Here is a 15,495-nt window from a genome sequence, read left to right as displayed (position 1 = left end):
TGAAAAGGCTAACTATCAGATCCAACCACTTGACAGTAATACCTGTACAATGCTGTTTAGTAATTGTCCGTTCTCCTATCCTGTCTTTTCTCCCTTCTTCTCTCAGCCCCCGTTCTACAGCCGTAGTAAGGTTGAGATGTTCGAGAACATCCTTCATGCCCCACTACAGCTCCGTAGTGGTGTGTCCCAGTTGGCTCGTTCTCTTTTAGAGGGACTGCTGGAGAAGGACTGCACTAAACGCCTGGGGGGGAGCCACGACCTCGTAAGCACCAATATTATACACCCACACACAGACACAGACAGACACAGACACAGACACAGACAGACACAGACAGACACACACACACACACACACACACACACACATTCAGACACACCTCACACCCTCAGGTGAGCTGACGTGGTGCTCTCTCTTATTGTAGGCGGAGCTGCAGAGCCATTCCCTCTTCCTGTCAATCAACTGGGACGACCTGCTGGCTCGGAGAATCCCACCCCCTTTCATCCCAAACGTGGTAAGTGTGTGTGTGTGTCTGTGAACTCTCTGTGCCCAATTCCAAAATCAACACTTACCCTACCCCTAAAGGCTCAGTTTTGGTAATAGCTCCATTGTACCCTCTGATTAATCTACTTAATCTTCTGTTTACCCAATACAAAGATGGGGAAAAACACCTGACACATAGCCATTGGCTTTGCCTTGCATCAATCATTTCCCCCAGTGCTTGCACACAACACGTTACTGATTCAGAGCCTCACAGTCCTATGATTCGCTAAAATCAATGGCAAAGACTTTACATAATAAGTCAGCAAGTAAATTCACTCCCACGAAGGCCAGGTTTGAGTCGTTGTTATTTCAGGATTAATAGTGCATAATAGCGTGGGGATGAGGTTACCCTCTGATAGGCTTGGTTGAATTCTCAACAAATTGCTTGCTGATATCCAGTACATTCACAACATGTGCCAGGGGATAGGACCTAGGGGTAGATTTGGGATTAGGCACCTCTGTAAATATGTATGTTTCTAATCTTTCTCTCCTCACTTCTCTTTATCTTCTCTCTCTCTCTCTCTGTCTCTCTCTCTCTCAGTCTGGTCCATGTGACGTGCGGTATTTTGACCCTGAGTTCACACTGCAGCCGGTCCCTGCCTCCTTGGGTTTGAGTGACAGGTGGCTGGGGGGCGTGTCTAATGAGGCCTTCCAAGGATTCTCTTACATGCCACCAGCTGAGGATGGAGTCACAGAGCTCCTCCCATAACTTTCCCAGACATTCACAATATTGAATCAACCCTAACCTCCCTGCTGAGACACTTCTTGATGACCTCTTGTAAAAAAAGACTGAATGGATGCAAGAAAAATGGTGGACACCCGACCTAGCCTACCAGAGGCAGACTTTACTGTTTACACTTATCATATACTTTGTTTGTGTATTTTTTTTAATCTGTTTTGAATAAAATGACATTGTGTTTTCTTAATATGGATCAGATTGTCCTCTCTCACAGTGTGCAGTCTCAACGAGAAGAGTCGTCCGAAGTGAGTGAGGTTACAGAGGTTTACTGGATCAGCAGTCATAAGTTACACAAACCCTCTCCTGTATAAATATGATTCAGAGCTCTCTCAGACACCATACAAATTCAGATTACATTCAGAGCAAAGACAGTGCATTTAACTCTCCAAATACTGCAGTGACAGAAACAAAGTGCAAAGTGACTATCAAACATGTGACCCAAGGCACCAGGAGTATTGGTCTGATTCTCAACACTTTACAACACACCATATATAGCAAAGAGCTCTGGCCAATAATGTGTGTGTGTGTGTGTGTGTGTGTGTGTGTGTGTGTGTGTGTGTGCATCAGTAGCTGTTGAAGTTGGGGTAACTCTGGTCACTCTGGCAGGTGAAGTAAGCGATCAGCTGACCGTTGCAAATCATCAGAAACAAGCCACTGCCTAAAAAAAGAAAAACACAACCCACCAAGTAAGGAAAGCTTTTACAATACTACAGTATTATAGGAGAGTATCTCTAACATCTTCATAACATGTTAAAATGTGTCATCCTCATAAAATGTACGAAGACTAACAGCATGAATGTCTTACCTAAGGCCAACCACCACTGCCACACCAATGGAAACTCCAGCATCACTGCAATACACATTACACATTGTGAATTATATTAAGGAACTCTTGGTAAGTATTGAAAAGGGGGGGGGTAGTATTAGTGGGTTGATGTGATATAGTATATACAGTATATACCCACATTAGAAACATACATTAGAAACCAACATGTTACACAAACACTACTACCCCACAGTCATCTAAGTAAACAAGGTGTAAATGTAAAATAGGTGTAGTGTGGTTCACCATATACTGTAAGATACACAAGGGGGAATGAATGAGGGACAGGGGCGATGGATTGGGCTGCTGGTTTTGGGCCTCGCTGCTCCTATCATTCGTCTTCCTCTCCTGTGGTCATGTCATACAAGCTAGCCTTGGATGCTAGGCTATAGATGGAATTCTCAAATTGTGTGTGTGTGTGTGTGTGTGTGTGTGTGTGTGTGTGTGTGTGTCTCACCCAAGCTGGTGAGAAGTACGTGCAGTAGGGTGACAGTGAGGGCGTAGTCCCAGACCCATCTCCTCACCACCGCGGCGAACAGCAAACCACTGCAGAAGTAGGTGAGCTCCATGGACAGTAGGTTCACTGTGACCCACATATACACATGCGCGCACACACACACACACACACACACACACACACACACACACACACACACACACACACACACACACACACACACACACACACACACACACACACACACACACAGAGTAAAAGGTTTAGGTAGGCAGGCTACTCACTAAACACAGCTCTAGAGTCAAAGCAGCCTGGCCCATTGTTTATCCCCATGTCTACTTTATGTTATGTCTATACTGTATGTGTGCTCACCCAGGTATTTGGAGTTAGATTCTGCGGGCTCAGTCTTAAAATCAAACGGAATCAGTCCATCAAAGTGATCCAACCTGCAAACAAACATAGATAGTAGCCAACAAAAACTAGCAATTACAAATTTGGGCCATTAGAGTACAAAAGGTTTTGATCATTCTATATACACGAATATATAGGCCTAGTCGTCTAGTCTCTTCACATCATTCATAGGTAACCGCCGGGTAAAGGGACGCCGCGTGAGGACAGCTCAGACCGTGACAGCAAGGTCAATAAGTGCACGTGCACACAGACAGTGAGAGAGATACAGAGAGAGGGAATGTGAAGCCTCGCACCTGAATGCGCCGAAACACACACTTCCGATCATGTAGTAGAGAGAGTAGAATATGAGCAGACAGAGAAGCAGGTGCAGGAACACGGTCTGGAAACAAGGACGGAGTGTGTAAGAGAGAGGAGAGATATTAGACAATACACCACAATATCACCAAATAAAGTCTTCCATTAGAACTGTAGTAAATCGATAATAGCACAATCAATTTAAACGACGGTCATTTAGCCCATTCCATAACCACTGGTCCCCTGGCTAAAACTCCAGTCCTGCACTCTGTGGGGGATGTGCGATAAGGGAGCAACGCAGAACCGCTATGCAGAGAGTAACCTATCTGTTACTTAGAATTTTGCACTCGCTAATGTAATAACACCAGCTAATGAATAGACATGCGGGTAATACTACTATAAATATTTTCTCCTCAAACATACACACTTGTAAATAGTATTAGGTAAATACCGACAATGATGATTTAGCATTTCAGGCAGAAGCGAGTAGGCTGACTGGGTTCACACTAAACTGGTATATAGTGTATAATTCGACTATAAACAGTCCTCCTTACCCTGGTGTCGGCCACTTTGCCTTTGAATGCCATCTCATGGTATGCATTTGACGTTCTGTTGCCAATAACACAGGGGTTTAAAATAAAGCGACTCAAATGTAACTGGGAATAATCCACCATAAACCAGACTTCTACCGCCATCTAGCGGAAATGATAGGAACCGCGGCAGGATTAAAGGATACATACAGTAATGCTCCCATATTATGTCATGCGCTGTAGACTGTAATATAGGCCTACAGTAGGCCATGATGGGAATGGGAGCAGTTCATATAGGGAACAGCTGAGCAGTGTGCAGGATAGGATCATCATGGATGGATGGTGAAGAGCTCAACTCTTGCCACAGTTGCCACTGTGCCCTATGTTTTTCTCCCCTCTGGGGAGTTTTTTCTTGGCTTGCTTTTTGGGGATCTATGGTTCGGGTTTAGTTAATATTGTTTGTATTGTATTTATTGTTTATATTGTTTGTATTTTTCTTGTTGTAAAGCACTTTGAGACAAACATTTTTGTAAAAAGCGCTATACAAATACATTTGATTAATTGATTGATTGATTTTCCACTCAGGGCAGGACAGGATTTTACTGTGAAGACAAACACCACAAATGTGATTGTGTTTGACTCTACATACCGTAATGACAGAATTTGACAGGGCTACCCACAGTGCTTGGAGAGGAAACATTAATGAGCGGGCACATCAACAGTAATTTTGCTAGTGTAGGCCTATTACTATATTTTATAGGTGAATCTAATTACACATAATGTCATGTTTCTTGTGTTATGTGACCCTTGCTGCACAACTGAATTTCCCTCTGCGACATAAAATCTAAATGGTTAAAATCTAATGGTTGATTGCTTAAACTCGTCAAGGCTAAACAAATTCTAAAGTATTAGGATCTGGCTATAGGGCCACATATCAATTCTACTGCACTGATATTGGAAAGTAGATGGACTGATCACTTAATATTTATTGTCATGACTTTAGGCTACGTTTTGCAAAAGTATGTATTTAATGTCCAAATGATGGAAAGGGTTTTCCGATGATGTCAACATTCGGGATTTTGACTAATGTTGACTACATTGAGGGCTTGAATTTCATTGTTGTCAGGTTGAATAAATTCCTGTCGTTGCTTTGGTCGTATTCTCGGTGTAGCCTATTACTGTCAATCTTTATTCTGTAGGCCGCCTAATATTGACCTGCTGTGACGTGATAGCACAGAGCAAAATATGCCGCCTGTCATTTCCAACACAAAAGAAATCGCGCGCTAGGTCTCCCTACAGTACGCTGCTACGCTCCAACTTCATTGCTGGGATTCTGAAAAGCGCCAGAGAAAGATAAACTGATCACAACCTAAATAAACATTATTAACTGATAAACAACAACTGATTCCGCGCGAACTGGGCGTTCGCGCTATACCTATCAACCATCAATAGTTGTGCTGCTGAAGTTTTCTGAGACCCGAAGTTGGCAGACAGCGTACATTATGCGCATGCGTACAGCATCCAATATCTAGCTCTAAATAAGAGTTAACGCAGAAACGAGGTGAGTTCCATAATTTTCTAACAATATAGTCGTCGTTTTACATTAAATTACGTTAACAACAACCGAAATTGATAGTCCATCGTTCATTCTACAGTTTGCACTAGGTCTTATTATTTGCACTGTGATTTGAAACGGTACAGTTAAATCGGAGAGTCAAGTTTCTAATGAAGAAATTAAAAGCAAGCAATTCTATATTTTAGCATGCAACAAATAACGCAGTGCTCGGGCAATTACTTATTTATTTAGGCCAACTATTGTGAAGTCTGTCCTGAAGCATTGTTCTAATGTTCAAAACCTGGAAACTTATTTAATGCAGATTGTCCTTAACTCGCTACATCAAGCCACAATGCTAGTTACAATTGCTAGCCGTCTTGCTATCAATTTGAATTGGACTGTAGTAGAGCTTTGCTAGCCCTGAGCTAGCTAGCTTTATGGCAGCTAGCTGACATTCCGTGACAAGGGGAAAGTAAAGAAAATGGCCATGGTGAGGGAAAACACTAAATTAGGAATTCTTATGGTATTTATTTTATTTAATATGACAGATGGTGACTCTGCGTCATTTGTTTTAATAAACAACTTCTGTAATTTACATAGTTTTAACGTGTTGGTGGCCTCTTCCTATGCTCCGCCATTTTGTATAAGACGAATGCTAATCATGGGCGCTCTTACACACTTTATTTATGGTCGGAATAAATTCGAGGTTTAAACCTAGAAACGTAAACCGACAGCTGTCAAACAGACCACACACTTGTTTACTTTACACATGTTTATTCCAATCAAATGGGTCGTTAACAGAATCAAAATAGAGTATTGAACAAGCGTCGAGAGAAAAACGTTATATCGTGATCTTAGTTCGATCAAAACACACATAACTTCGACCATTCGGTGCAGAACACATTGTTTTATGAAAAATGATTCAATATTCTACTCTCTCTTTTGTCCGCGTTAGTGCAAACAACCGATTTTCTAAGATACGGTTAAAACAAGGAAAAGCTGAACTTGTGTAATTTACTTATATTTGACACGTCTCCCCCGTTGTTTGTCAATACATAAGATAGAGGTTAATCCTCGCGGGCCTATTTGTGCGTCTATTTCTTGATATTTAGCCTGAAAAACCGTAATATTTACTGTTAAGTCTGAAATTCAAGTGCATGGTGTATGCCACAACAATCAGCCTAGAGTCGCCCTCTAGCGGTGATGCGGTTCTTGGTAAGACTTGATTTGCACGCGCTGGGGGGATTTTAAGGTCTAGTCAGAGGACAACTTTGGGGACATTATCCTATTCTTTCAGTTTCTCTTCCCAGGACACCCAATGCATTTCTCAGACTTTTGTGCATCTGTCATATGATCTCAGTTTTGAGATGTGTGTTCAAATGAACATTATTACTTACTCCCAGGGCCAGGCCTTTTTAATAGTTGTTAGTTCCATTGAACATGCCATTAACAACAAAGGAATTTTAATTTTATGAAGAGTGCCTTGTTTCTCCCTGCTTTTTTGATTACACAATTACTTATGAGAGGCAGGCTGATGAGGCCAGTCTGTGTCGTGTCAGTGTTTCCCCTGACATTTCATTGGTGTTGAGAGTGTGGTTTATATTTATGCAGGGGCTTAGTTGATGTGCCCAGTTTAAATGCTGCAGATAGAAATGCAATGTACAGAGCTGACACTAAGCTTTATTCTACACAACACTCATGTATGTTCTAGCCTAAGCCATAACTATATTTCTGGATGTAATTGCTTGCTGGATGTGGTAGCATCCTCTGTCTGTAACAGCTTTGATGTCACTGTGATTTTGCCAGTTCAGGTGGAGAGAGGAGCAGGGAGAGATGACGGACACCCCGCCCAGTGATGGCCCCTCCAAGGGGGCAGAGTTTGATATGATGAGTGCACTGGACTGGCAGGATGGCATCGCTACGCTGCCTGGGAGTGACATCAAGGTATGGTGTGTGCGTGTGTTCGTGCCTGTGCGTGCACATAAACAGCAATGTTTGAGAGTGACTCTGTCTGTTTATCTCAGTTTCGTATGACAGAGTTTGGCACTCTGGAGATGGTCACAGAACCAGCGGTCAAAGCGAAAGAGGTGGGGCCGAACACCAAGACCCCTGACCCTGCACAGTCACACAGCCCCACCCCTCCACCAGAGGCCCAATCAGAGACCGGCTCGGCCTCCTCATCAGCCAGTCAGCTGCCGCCTCCTGCATCTGAGGGTAAAGCAACTCTACAGCGCTTACATAGCGGTTATGATACAGTTATGACCGTCTATAGCGCTGTGTATGGTAGCAAATGTTATACATGCTGGGCTGGACAAATAACTTAACAAGATCAAGATGCAGCTTTTTCCTTACCTTGCAACTTTTCCTTGACCTTGTTTGAAAACGTCACTAGGTTCAAGGTAAGGATGGGAGGAAAAGTCGCAAGGAAGAGGCAGTGCTGAAATTAATCAGACTATCCTCGTTCACTCCAATGTCACGTGAAACAAAATTTTTATGGATTTATTTGTTGCTGCACTGGACATACAACTGGGTTAATAAATGTGTCAGGGAACATAACTGACATTAACTGTCAGTGAGAAAAGAAAACCGGCAGTAATGCCTGTAGAATACATACAACAACAACAACAACAACAACAACAACAAAAAGCTTCAGTTTCACCCCTGCCTCTGCTCTCTCCCCCAGCCCAGGGCACTGTGCTCTTGTCTCTGGAAGAAGGCCCCACTACGGAGGGGCCCAGCGTGGAGGTTGGCCCCAGCTTTGAGGTGGGCTCCAGCACGGAGGGGGGCCCCATTGTGGAGAGGGCTACCTGCAGATCTTGTGGTGGCTCAGGCCCTCAGGAGAGTTTCCTCCAGGGCAAATTCTGTAGCCCTGTCTGTGCCCAGCCCTCTAGTGGCAGGTATAGTCATGCACTCTTTCTTTCTCACACACACACACACACACACACACACACACACACACACACACACACACAGACATTCAACACTGTATGTGAGTGAAATCAGTGTTTTATATGTGCTCTGTGTACCCGCAGGTCATCTCCAGGGGAGCCGAGGGACAAAGAGGGGGGAGAAGGGGAGCGGCTGGGTAAACGAGTGCGGAAGAAGAGGAAGATCTACATGGACTCTGGTGATGAAGAGGAGGACAACCAGGAGGAGGAAGAGGTAAAGAAGAAAAGGAGGCGACACTTCACAGCAGTTGTCTCCCATTTTAGCTCTGGCAAGCTACAGGTTGTACAAGCTTTATTTCAAACCCAGCACTAGCTCAGCACATTGACTCAGCTAATCAATTAATCTGTAGAACCAGCCAATGTGTAGAACCACTGTTTTATAAGTTATTCCATGTTACTCTTTAATTACTTACTCAATTACTGGTGGCCAGCCAGAATGAAATCACTCAGTTGTAAATGATAACTGTTTAAAAGGTACGTGAAACAATGATTTAATTGTAATGGAAGAAAACAAACTGAAAGTTTCTGATTTCAAATTATTTTGAAGCCAGAAACTTTCATACTATTTTGAAAACAGTGGGCACTTCGCAAATAACATGAAATCATTCTCTAGCTGAAATCCATCTCTCTCCACACAGGAGAAGACCAAGGCTGGCAAAGGGAGAAGAGCTGCAAAGCTAGCTAGGCTGGGTATGTCATCATACTGCCTCACGGAGGATAGGAGAATAGATGGTGGGACAGATGGGTGGATCAAATATGCCGCTTCCCTCGTTATAACTAGTTAGTCTGTGCATGTTTGTGTTTCAGTTCAAGTCTAACCACTCCAGTGTTCACACCACTCAAGGGTCAGGGGCTAGGGGAAGTGACTAGGGCCAAATGGAACACACAGTGGAACAGGGCAGGTCCTATGCAGGGTCCTCTGTTGATCCTGGTTTTCTTCCGCCTCCAGTGACTGCCCCACCCAATAAGAAGCGAGCGTGGAGCTGGCCGGCCTATCTTGAGGAGGAGAAAGCTATAGCTGCCCCTGTCAAACTGTTCAAGGAGGTGAGACACACACCTTGAGTAAAATGCCTTACGCACACACACACACACACACACACACTTTCTCTGTCTCCCAACACACATAAAGGTGTATTTTGTGTGTGTTTGTCCTGCAGCACCAGTCGATACCACAGAGCAGGAATACCTTTAAAGTGGGTATGAAACTGGAGGGACTGGACCCCTGCCACCCCTCCCTCTTCTGTGTGCTTACTGTCGCAGAGGTACGTCTATACGGGTCTGAGTGTGTTTGTGCGTCGCTTAGGTTTGATAAAGACCATGTCTTCTCTACCATTGCTTCTAACCTGTTGTCTTCCATTCTTTCCTCTCTTGCCTGGCTGCTTCTCTATCTGCCCCCCCCCCCCCCCCCTCTCTCACCCTCAGATCCAGGGCTATAGGATAAGGCTCCACTTTGATGGCTACCCTGAGTGCTATGACTTCTGGGTGAATGCTGACTCGTGGGACGTGAAGCCGGCTGGCTGGTGTGAGAAGATGGGACACAAGCTGCTGCTGCCAAAAGGTATGTGTGTACACACACGCACGCACACACACACACACACACACACACCACACACACACACACACACACACACACACACACACACACACACACACACATACACCGGAGTTCCAGGTCTGAATCAGTTCCTGATTGTGTATATGTGTGTTTTAGGCTGTAAGGATGGGGAGTTTAACTGGAGCATGTATGTGAAGAACTGCAGGGGTCAGCTGGCCCCCAAACATCTCTTCAAGAGCCTCAACACGGTGAGCCTGACCTCTGTGTATACAGTGTATGTGAGCAGTTTGTGTGTGTTTATGGGATGGTTACTCCATCAGAGTGTTACATTCTGTTATTGTTATGTGTGCATAAACAGAAGTTGTGTATGTCTGTCTGTGTGTGTGTGTCTGTCTGTGTGTGTGTGTGTGTGTGTGTCTGTCTGTGTGTGTAGTCGGTAACTCCTTCAGGGTTCCGTGCTGGGATGAAGCTGGAGGCAGTTGATAAGAAGAACCCATCTCTGATCTGTGTAGCAACCATTGCCGCTGCTGTTGACAACAGATTGCTGATACATTTCGACAACTGGGACGATACATACGACTTCTGGTTAGAGACAGCTAACGTGTTTATATGTGTGTGTGCCTATGTTTATGTGTGTATCTGATAGAAGGACAGGTAATGGTAATATTACTATGGTAATGGCTTACTCAACTCTCTCTGATATTTGAGGGTTTTTTGAGACTTGGTATACTCAAAGTTATGTGTTTCACAGTGAGTTCTGTGATTGGTTTGTTTAGGTGTGATGCCAGCAGTCCTTACATCTACCCTGTGGGATATTGCGAGGCGGTTGAACTAACCCTCACCACCCCCGCAGGTAAGGGAGATGGACACACAATTAAATGTATTGACAATGACACATTATGACGAGAACCAATTTATAAAAATCATAGATTTTGGCAAGCTCCATGGGTATTGCAATGGTTGACAGGTGTGTGTTATTTGCCGTGGTTGACAGGTGTGTATGTGTGTCTGTGTTTGTGTGTATTTTCTCTTAGAGTATAAGCACCCTAAGAGCTTCTCCTGGGAGAAATACCTGGAGGAGACAGGAACACAGGCTGCCCCTGCACGCGCCTTCAAACTGGTAAGACATGCTCCTGTAAAAGCTGGGCACAGGTTCACAAAAATGCGCACACACACACGCGTGCACACACACACACTATGGTTATGCTGTGCTGCGTGTGTTGTAGAGGCCGGCTCACGGTTTCCGGGAGGGGATGAGGCTTGAAGCGGTTGACAAGAGGAATCCCATGCTTATCCGTGTCACAACCATCACTGAGGTGGAGGACAAACGACTAAAGGTAAACACCTGGGAGCAGATGGCACTGTTACTGTGTCTGTGTGGGGGTCTCTCTCTAGGCATAGATCCACTTTAATGGCGTGTGTGTGTGTGTGTCTTACACTCTCTCTCTCTCTCTCTCTCTGCTAGATCCATTTCGATGGCTGGAGTAGTGAGTATGACTACTGGGTGGACACAGACAATCCAGACCTGCACCCTGTGGGCTGGTGTCAAAAGACTGGACACCCCCTACAACACCCCAACGGTGAGACAAACACTCAACACCCCCTGCACAACGTCCTGTGTGTGTGTGTGTGTGTGTGTGTGTGTGTGTGTGTGTGTAGTGTGTGTATGTGTGTGTGTGTGTGGTAACACTCTGGTGTTTTTCAGGCTCCACTGACACGCTGGTCCTCCCAGGGCAGGGCTGTCCAACCCCAGGATGCAATGGGGTGGGCCACATCAGAGGACCTCGCTATGGAACGCACTACACGTCAGTAACACACACACACACACACACACACACACACACACACACACACACACACACACACACACACACAGAACATATTGAATACAGTTATATACATGCCTGTTTTTAACCAGTGTGCGTTGATGCATATATCTACATGTGTGTGTGTTCAGGCAGGTGAGCTGTCCATACTCAGAGATGAATCTGAACAAGGAAGGGTTGGTGCCCGACCGTCTGAGCGGAGAACGACCTCTGACCCTAAGTGGCCCTCATCACCGTGTGCGCCGCCCTGACCCTCCCACACCCACGCAGACACAGACCCCTACCACGCCAGAGCAACCCGACGGTGCAGACGACTCGCCACAGAACAAGTGAGTCTACCATGTACCTTCTGTACCACAGTCACATAACAAACTTCCAGCACCAGTGTGTAAGCCATGGCTTTACTTGTTTGGGGGCGTCAGTGCTTCAGGTCAAGTCTATAGTCCTGTTCCATATTCCATGCCATCTAATCTGCCGACTGTAGCATTACTTTTAGACACCATCTAAGGATATATGGAGACATCTGGCAAACGTTGGTTTATGGTTATCTATCCCTTTCATGCACACTCCTGCTACGGGCCGAGACTTGATTTCCGTGGTTCCGACCATGACTGACTGACTGTCTGTGTGTGTGAGTAAAGTGGTTTCCATGGTAACGTGGTTGTTTTGCGTTGCTAGGAGGCCATTGGGTATCGAGGGCGAGCGTTCTGGGCGTAGCAGCCAGACTGAGCCTCCAGGGGGAGCCACAGAGAACAGTAACAATGGACCCAGACTGAAGAGGTAATTCTCAGACACACCCACGCATGCATGTGCGCGCTGTCCTACCACTCTATGTCACTGAAAATGAGACAGGGAGTGTTTGTGCAGCGTGGTTTGATGATTTGGAGTGGTTTTGTTAAAGGGCTGTTGTTTCCTGCAGGTCTGCTCCAGTCCCTAAGTATCTGAAGCTGCACTTTGTCAAACAGGAGATCGGAGAAGGAAAAGGTAGATGGCATCCTCCTTTGTGTCAGTGGATGTGGTGAATATTTGTGTCTTTTAGATATGAGCTACAAAATTGTTTCTCTTTCTTTCTCCCTCCCTCTGTTCACACTCTGTCCCTCTTCTGCCTGCTCTACCATATCCCACCCCCCTCCTATCCTTGTTTGTTTGTCTATCTCTCCCTGACCCTGACATCTGCTCTCCCTCTCTCTACCTCCCTCTCTCTCTCTGCAGACTCCCTCTCTCTCCAGCAGGCCCTCCACGAGTCGGTGTTCTCCCCAGGCGTCTCCTCTTCTCCCCCCCACAGGGTGGCACTGTGCTGGGACAAACACTGCCAGCTGCTCCCTGAGGTCCTTGGGCTCACTGCCAAGAGAGTGGCCACCTGGAGCGCCGAGGAGGTCAGACACAGGGATACACATTCACACCCAACTACAGAAACACACACACACATGCATTATACATGCCAGTACATTCCACTGATTGTGTCTATCTGTGTGTATTGACGGTTGTGTCTCCCTGTGGGCCAGGTGGCCAGTTTTGTCAAAGGGCTCCCAGGCTGCAAAGAGCATGCTCCTACTTTCAGGACAGAGGTAAGAACTACAACTACAACCCCCAAACCCAACTTAAAGGCTTATATTTACTGTAACCCAAAAAGCAACCACAACCACAACCGCATCACAAACACGTCAACTCTTTTTCAGCCACCAAAGTTTGGGTAGTTGCTTTTATTTTTTAATTTTTTTATTATTTAAACGTGCACAATGTTTCAGAGCTGACCCTGTGTCTCTGTGTATCTCTCTGCAGCAGATAGATGGCGAGGCGTTCCTGCTTCTTAACCAATCAGACATTGTTAAGATTCTGTCAATCAAACTAGGCCCGGCCCTGAAGATCTACAACTCCATCCTCATGCTGAAGAACGCAGACGAAGAGTAAGACAAGTCACCTCATGCATCACTTCCTCCTAACCGACCCAACCAACGCCACGTCCCAGCAGCCTAGAGAGGATTCCTCTCTCACCTCTCCATCAGCACTAATCTAAACATATACGCTTGGTGAAAGCAACATGGAGGATGCCCACTAGAAATTTGCTTTCATCTTTTTTTTTAGTTCTGTGACCTCAGTGCAAATGATGGGAAAGAAACCGAGAGGAGGCTAATTTAGACGACTGAGATGCACACATCCCAAGTTTCTGTCAGTCTGACATCACTCGTCAAGCAGAGAAAGTGTTTTATATTGTAACATAATGAAGTCTTAATTTATTGTGAAGTTTGTTTTCTGAATGATTAAATACTGACCTGCAGCACCTTATAGCTCTATTCATGTTTTACTGATGTGGAATTTGATTTAATGTTATTATTATCATCAAAGTAGCTTTTATTTCAGTTGTTATGAAACGGTGCTTAGCCACGAGCAAATGGAACAAGTTGGTTCTCTAATGCGTTGCTTTTAGTTGAAATTGATTTTTTTTTTATTGATTTTTTTAAAGCTGCAAAAACAATTGTGACCTGAGACAGCGGTGAGTGTGGTTGAGTGTTCCGAGACCAGCAGTATAGAAGATGCACTGTGTAATTCTGCTTCTGTCCTCTGGAGGGAGACAGAGTACTAGTTGCTCTACAGGTCCAGAGCTGTAGAAGGTTGGGAGGGTGGACGTGGGGATGCTGGAGTGAGTGTGAGACAGTGAAGGCATGGTTTCCTGCCTGGCCTCTATGTCGCTTCTATGGTTCCATGTTTATTTTGTGACGGCAGGGCTCAAAGGGCTAATGTTATAGCATGGGAACCTATATGGAGGTTTGAGCTGGACTAAATTAACTGGTTATGTACCTGCTTTTGAGCTAATGAGAAAATGCAAAATAAATTTGAATGTAAAAATACATTGAGGTGAACATTGTTTGGTCTAGTTGACCTCCTGTGTACGCAGTGTAAATAGTGTACAGCTTGAATGCCTCTGGGCTTGTGGCATACCCTTTATCCCCAGCAGAAATGGTTTATTGATCAAGTGTGACAAACCGAATGCTGAAATTGATTGAGCTTTGAACTTCACCATGCAGGCTAAAGAATTTGTGAGATTTTAATGATTTTTTTGTTAATGTCATACTGTGATACATTGACCGTGTATTCAAATGAGTATGAATGTGTACATCAACAATTGTTTATATCCTAAACAGGTATTTATGTATTTTAATTTAAGGGGAATTGGAAAGACCGACATTGTTGTTAAGCTGTTGGCTGTTTACTGGAGTGTGTGTGGATGGAATAAATGAGACGCACATTGCATAAACTCTTGACTCTATCTCCCTCTCACTCACACACACACACACACACACACACATTCCCACATAGCCAGAGTGGGCGTCTATGATCTCCTTGTTCTGGCAATGTTACTCATTATACCCACTCACCCAGCACACATATTCTGCACGCACACACACACACACACACAGAGTCTGTGGTCATTACCTCATGCCAGTGATGTGAGTGTGTGTATCCTCTTACTGCCTAAAATTCACAAGACCTCACGCAAAGCGCACATAACTCTCCCACCATGCTGGTCTGGTCAGTGGACCTACCTCCAAAAGTACTTACATATCATCCACTCCTCCCTTCATACCACTCTCCCTCAGACACTGTATGGTGATCACTAATAATAGCTAGGCTCACCGTGGGACTGGCCCGGACTAGCCAGCGATTCCCACGACCTCTCATCCACACACATACACAACCCAAACACAGCATCACACCCACCCACACACGCACCGTCGGCCTTTACCCAACATACCAGCATCACATTCAACATTCGCATAGCAATCCCAGTAGGCACTACACTTTTTAAAGTTTAGG

General features: G+C 45.0%; 3 protein-coding genes across 3 annotated transcripts in view; 2 read left to right on the top strand and 1 right to left on the bottom strand.

Moving 5' to 3' along the window:
- Positions 1–1,250, top strand: part of sgk2b (serum/glucocorticoid regulated kinase 2b) — a gene marked incomplete at both ends in the record, with an annotated part of 3,980 nt that extends 2,730 nt beyond the window's left edge. The window contains 3 exons of the mRNA XM_083678652.1: positions 107–262; positions 423–512; positions 1,083–1,250. Coding sequence (XP_083534778.1) covers positions 107–262; positions 423–512; positions 1,083–1,250 — 414 coding nt within the window. The remainder of the gene's footprint in view (positions 1–106; positions 263–422; positions 513–1,082) is intronic.
- A 593-nt stretch (positions 1,251–1,843) lies between these two features.
- Positions 1,844–3,852, bottom strand: LOC310811591 (putative transmembrane protein 244; the record flags this gene model as incomplete). The annotated part of the gene is made up of 6 exons (XM_083679795.1): positions 1,844–1,938; positions 2,086–2,130; positions 2,561–2,686; positions 2,933–3,006; positions 3,265–3,350; positions 3,820–3,852. 6 exons carry the CDS (start codon positions 3,850–3,852, stop codon positions 1,844–1,846), a joined length of 459 nt encoding a protein of 152 aa, XP_083535921.1.
- Positions 3,853–5,335: 1,483 nt separating this feature from the next.
- Positions 5,336–14,917, top strand: l3mbtl1b (L3MBTL histone methyl-lysine binding protein 1b). Its single transcript, XM_083678145.1, has 22 exons — positions 5,336–5,356; positions 7,157–7,294; positions 7,375–7,564; positions 8,034–8,247; positions 8,383–8,512; positions 8,937–8,988; positions 9,248–9,342; positions 9,456–9,560; positions 9,721–9,856; positions 10,010–10,101; positions 10,287–10,438; positions 10,630–10,706; positions 10,888–10,973; positions 11,080–11,190; positions 11,319–11,433; positions 11,559–11,658; positions 11,811–12,008; positions 12,358–12,459; positions 12,599–12,663; positions 12,892–13,055; positions 13,185–13,247; positions 13,462–14,917. Exons 2-22 carry the CDS (start codon positions 7,184–7,186, stop codon positions 13,588–13,590), a joined length of 2,487 nt encoding a protein of 828 aa, XP_083534271.1. The 5' UTR covers positions 5,336–5,356; positions 7,157–7,183; the 3' UTR covers positions 13,591–14,917.
- The last annotated feature ends 578 nt before the right edge of the window (positions 14,918–15,495 follow it).

The sequence above is a fragment of the Argentina silus genome (genome assembly GCF_951799395.1).
Source record: "Argentina silus genome assembly, chromosome: 10".
Lineage (NCBI taxonomy): Eukaryota > Metazoa > Chordata > Actinopteri > Argentiniformes > Argentinidae > Argentina > Argentina silus.
Note: the sequence above shows the minus strand (reverse complement) of the source record. Positions and strands in the feature narration are given on the sequence as shown.

Bases quoted from the DNA above. Each gene is read 5' to 3' on its own strand.
- l3mbtl1b (XM_083678145.1), top strand. From the start codon at position 7,184: ATGACGGACACCCCGCCCAGTGATGGCCCCTCCAAGGGGGCAGAGTTT. The intron at 11,434-11,558 runs GTGAGACAAACA...GGTGTTTTTCAG, and splicing joins CCCCCTACAACACCCCAACG to GCTCCACTGACACGCTGGTC. The intron at 11,659-11,810 runs GTCAGTAACACA...GTGTGTGTTCAG, and splicing joins CGCTATGGAACGCACTACAC to GCAGGTGAGCTGTCCATACT.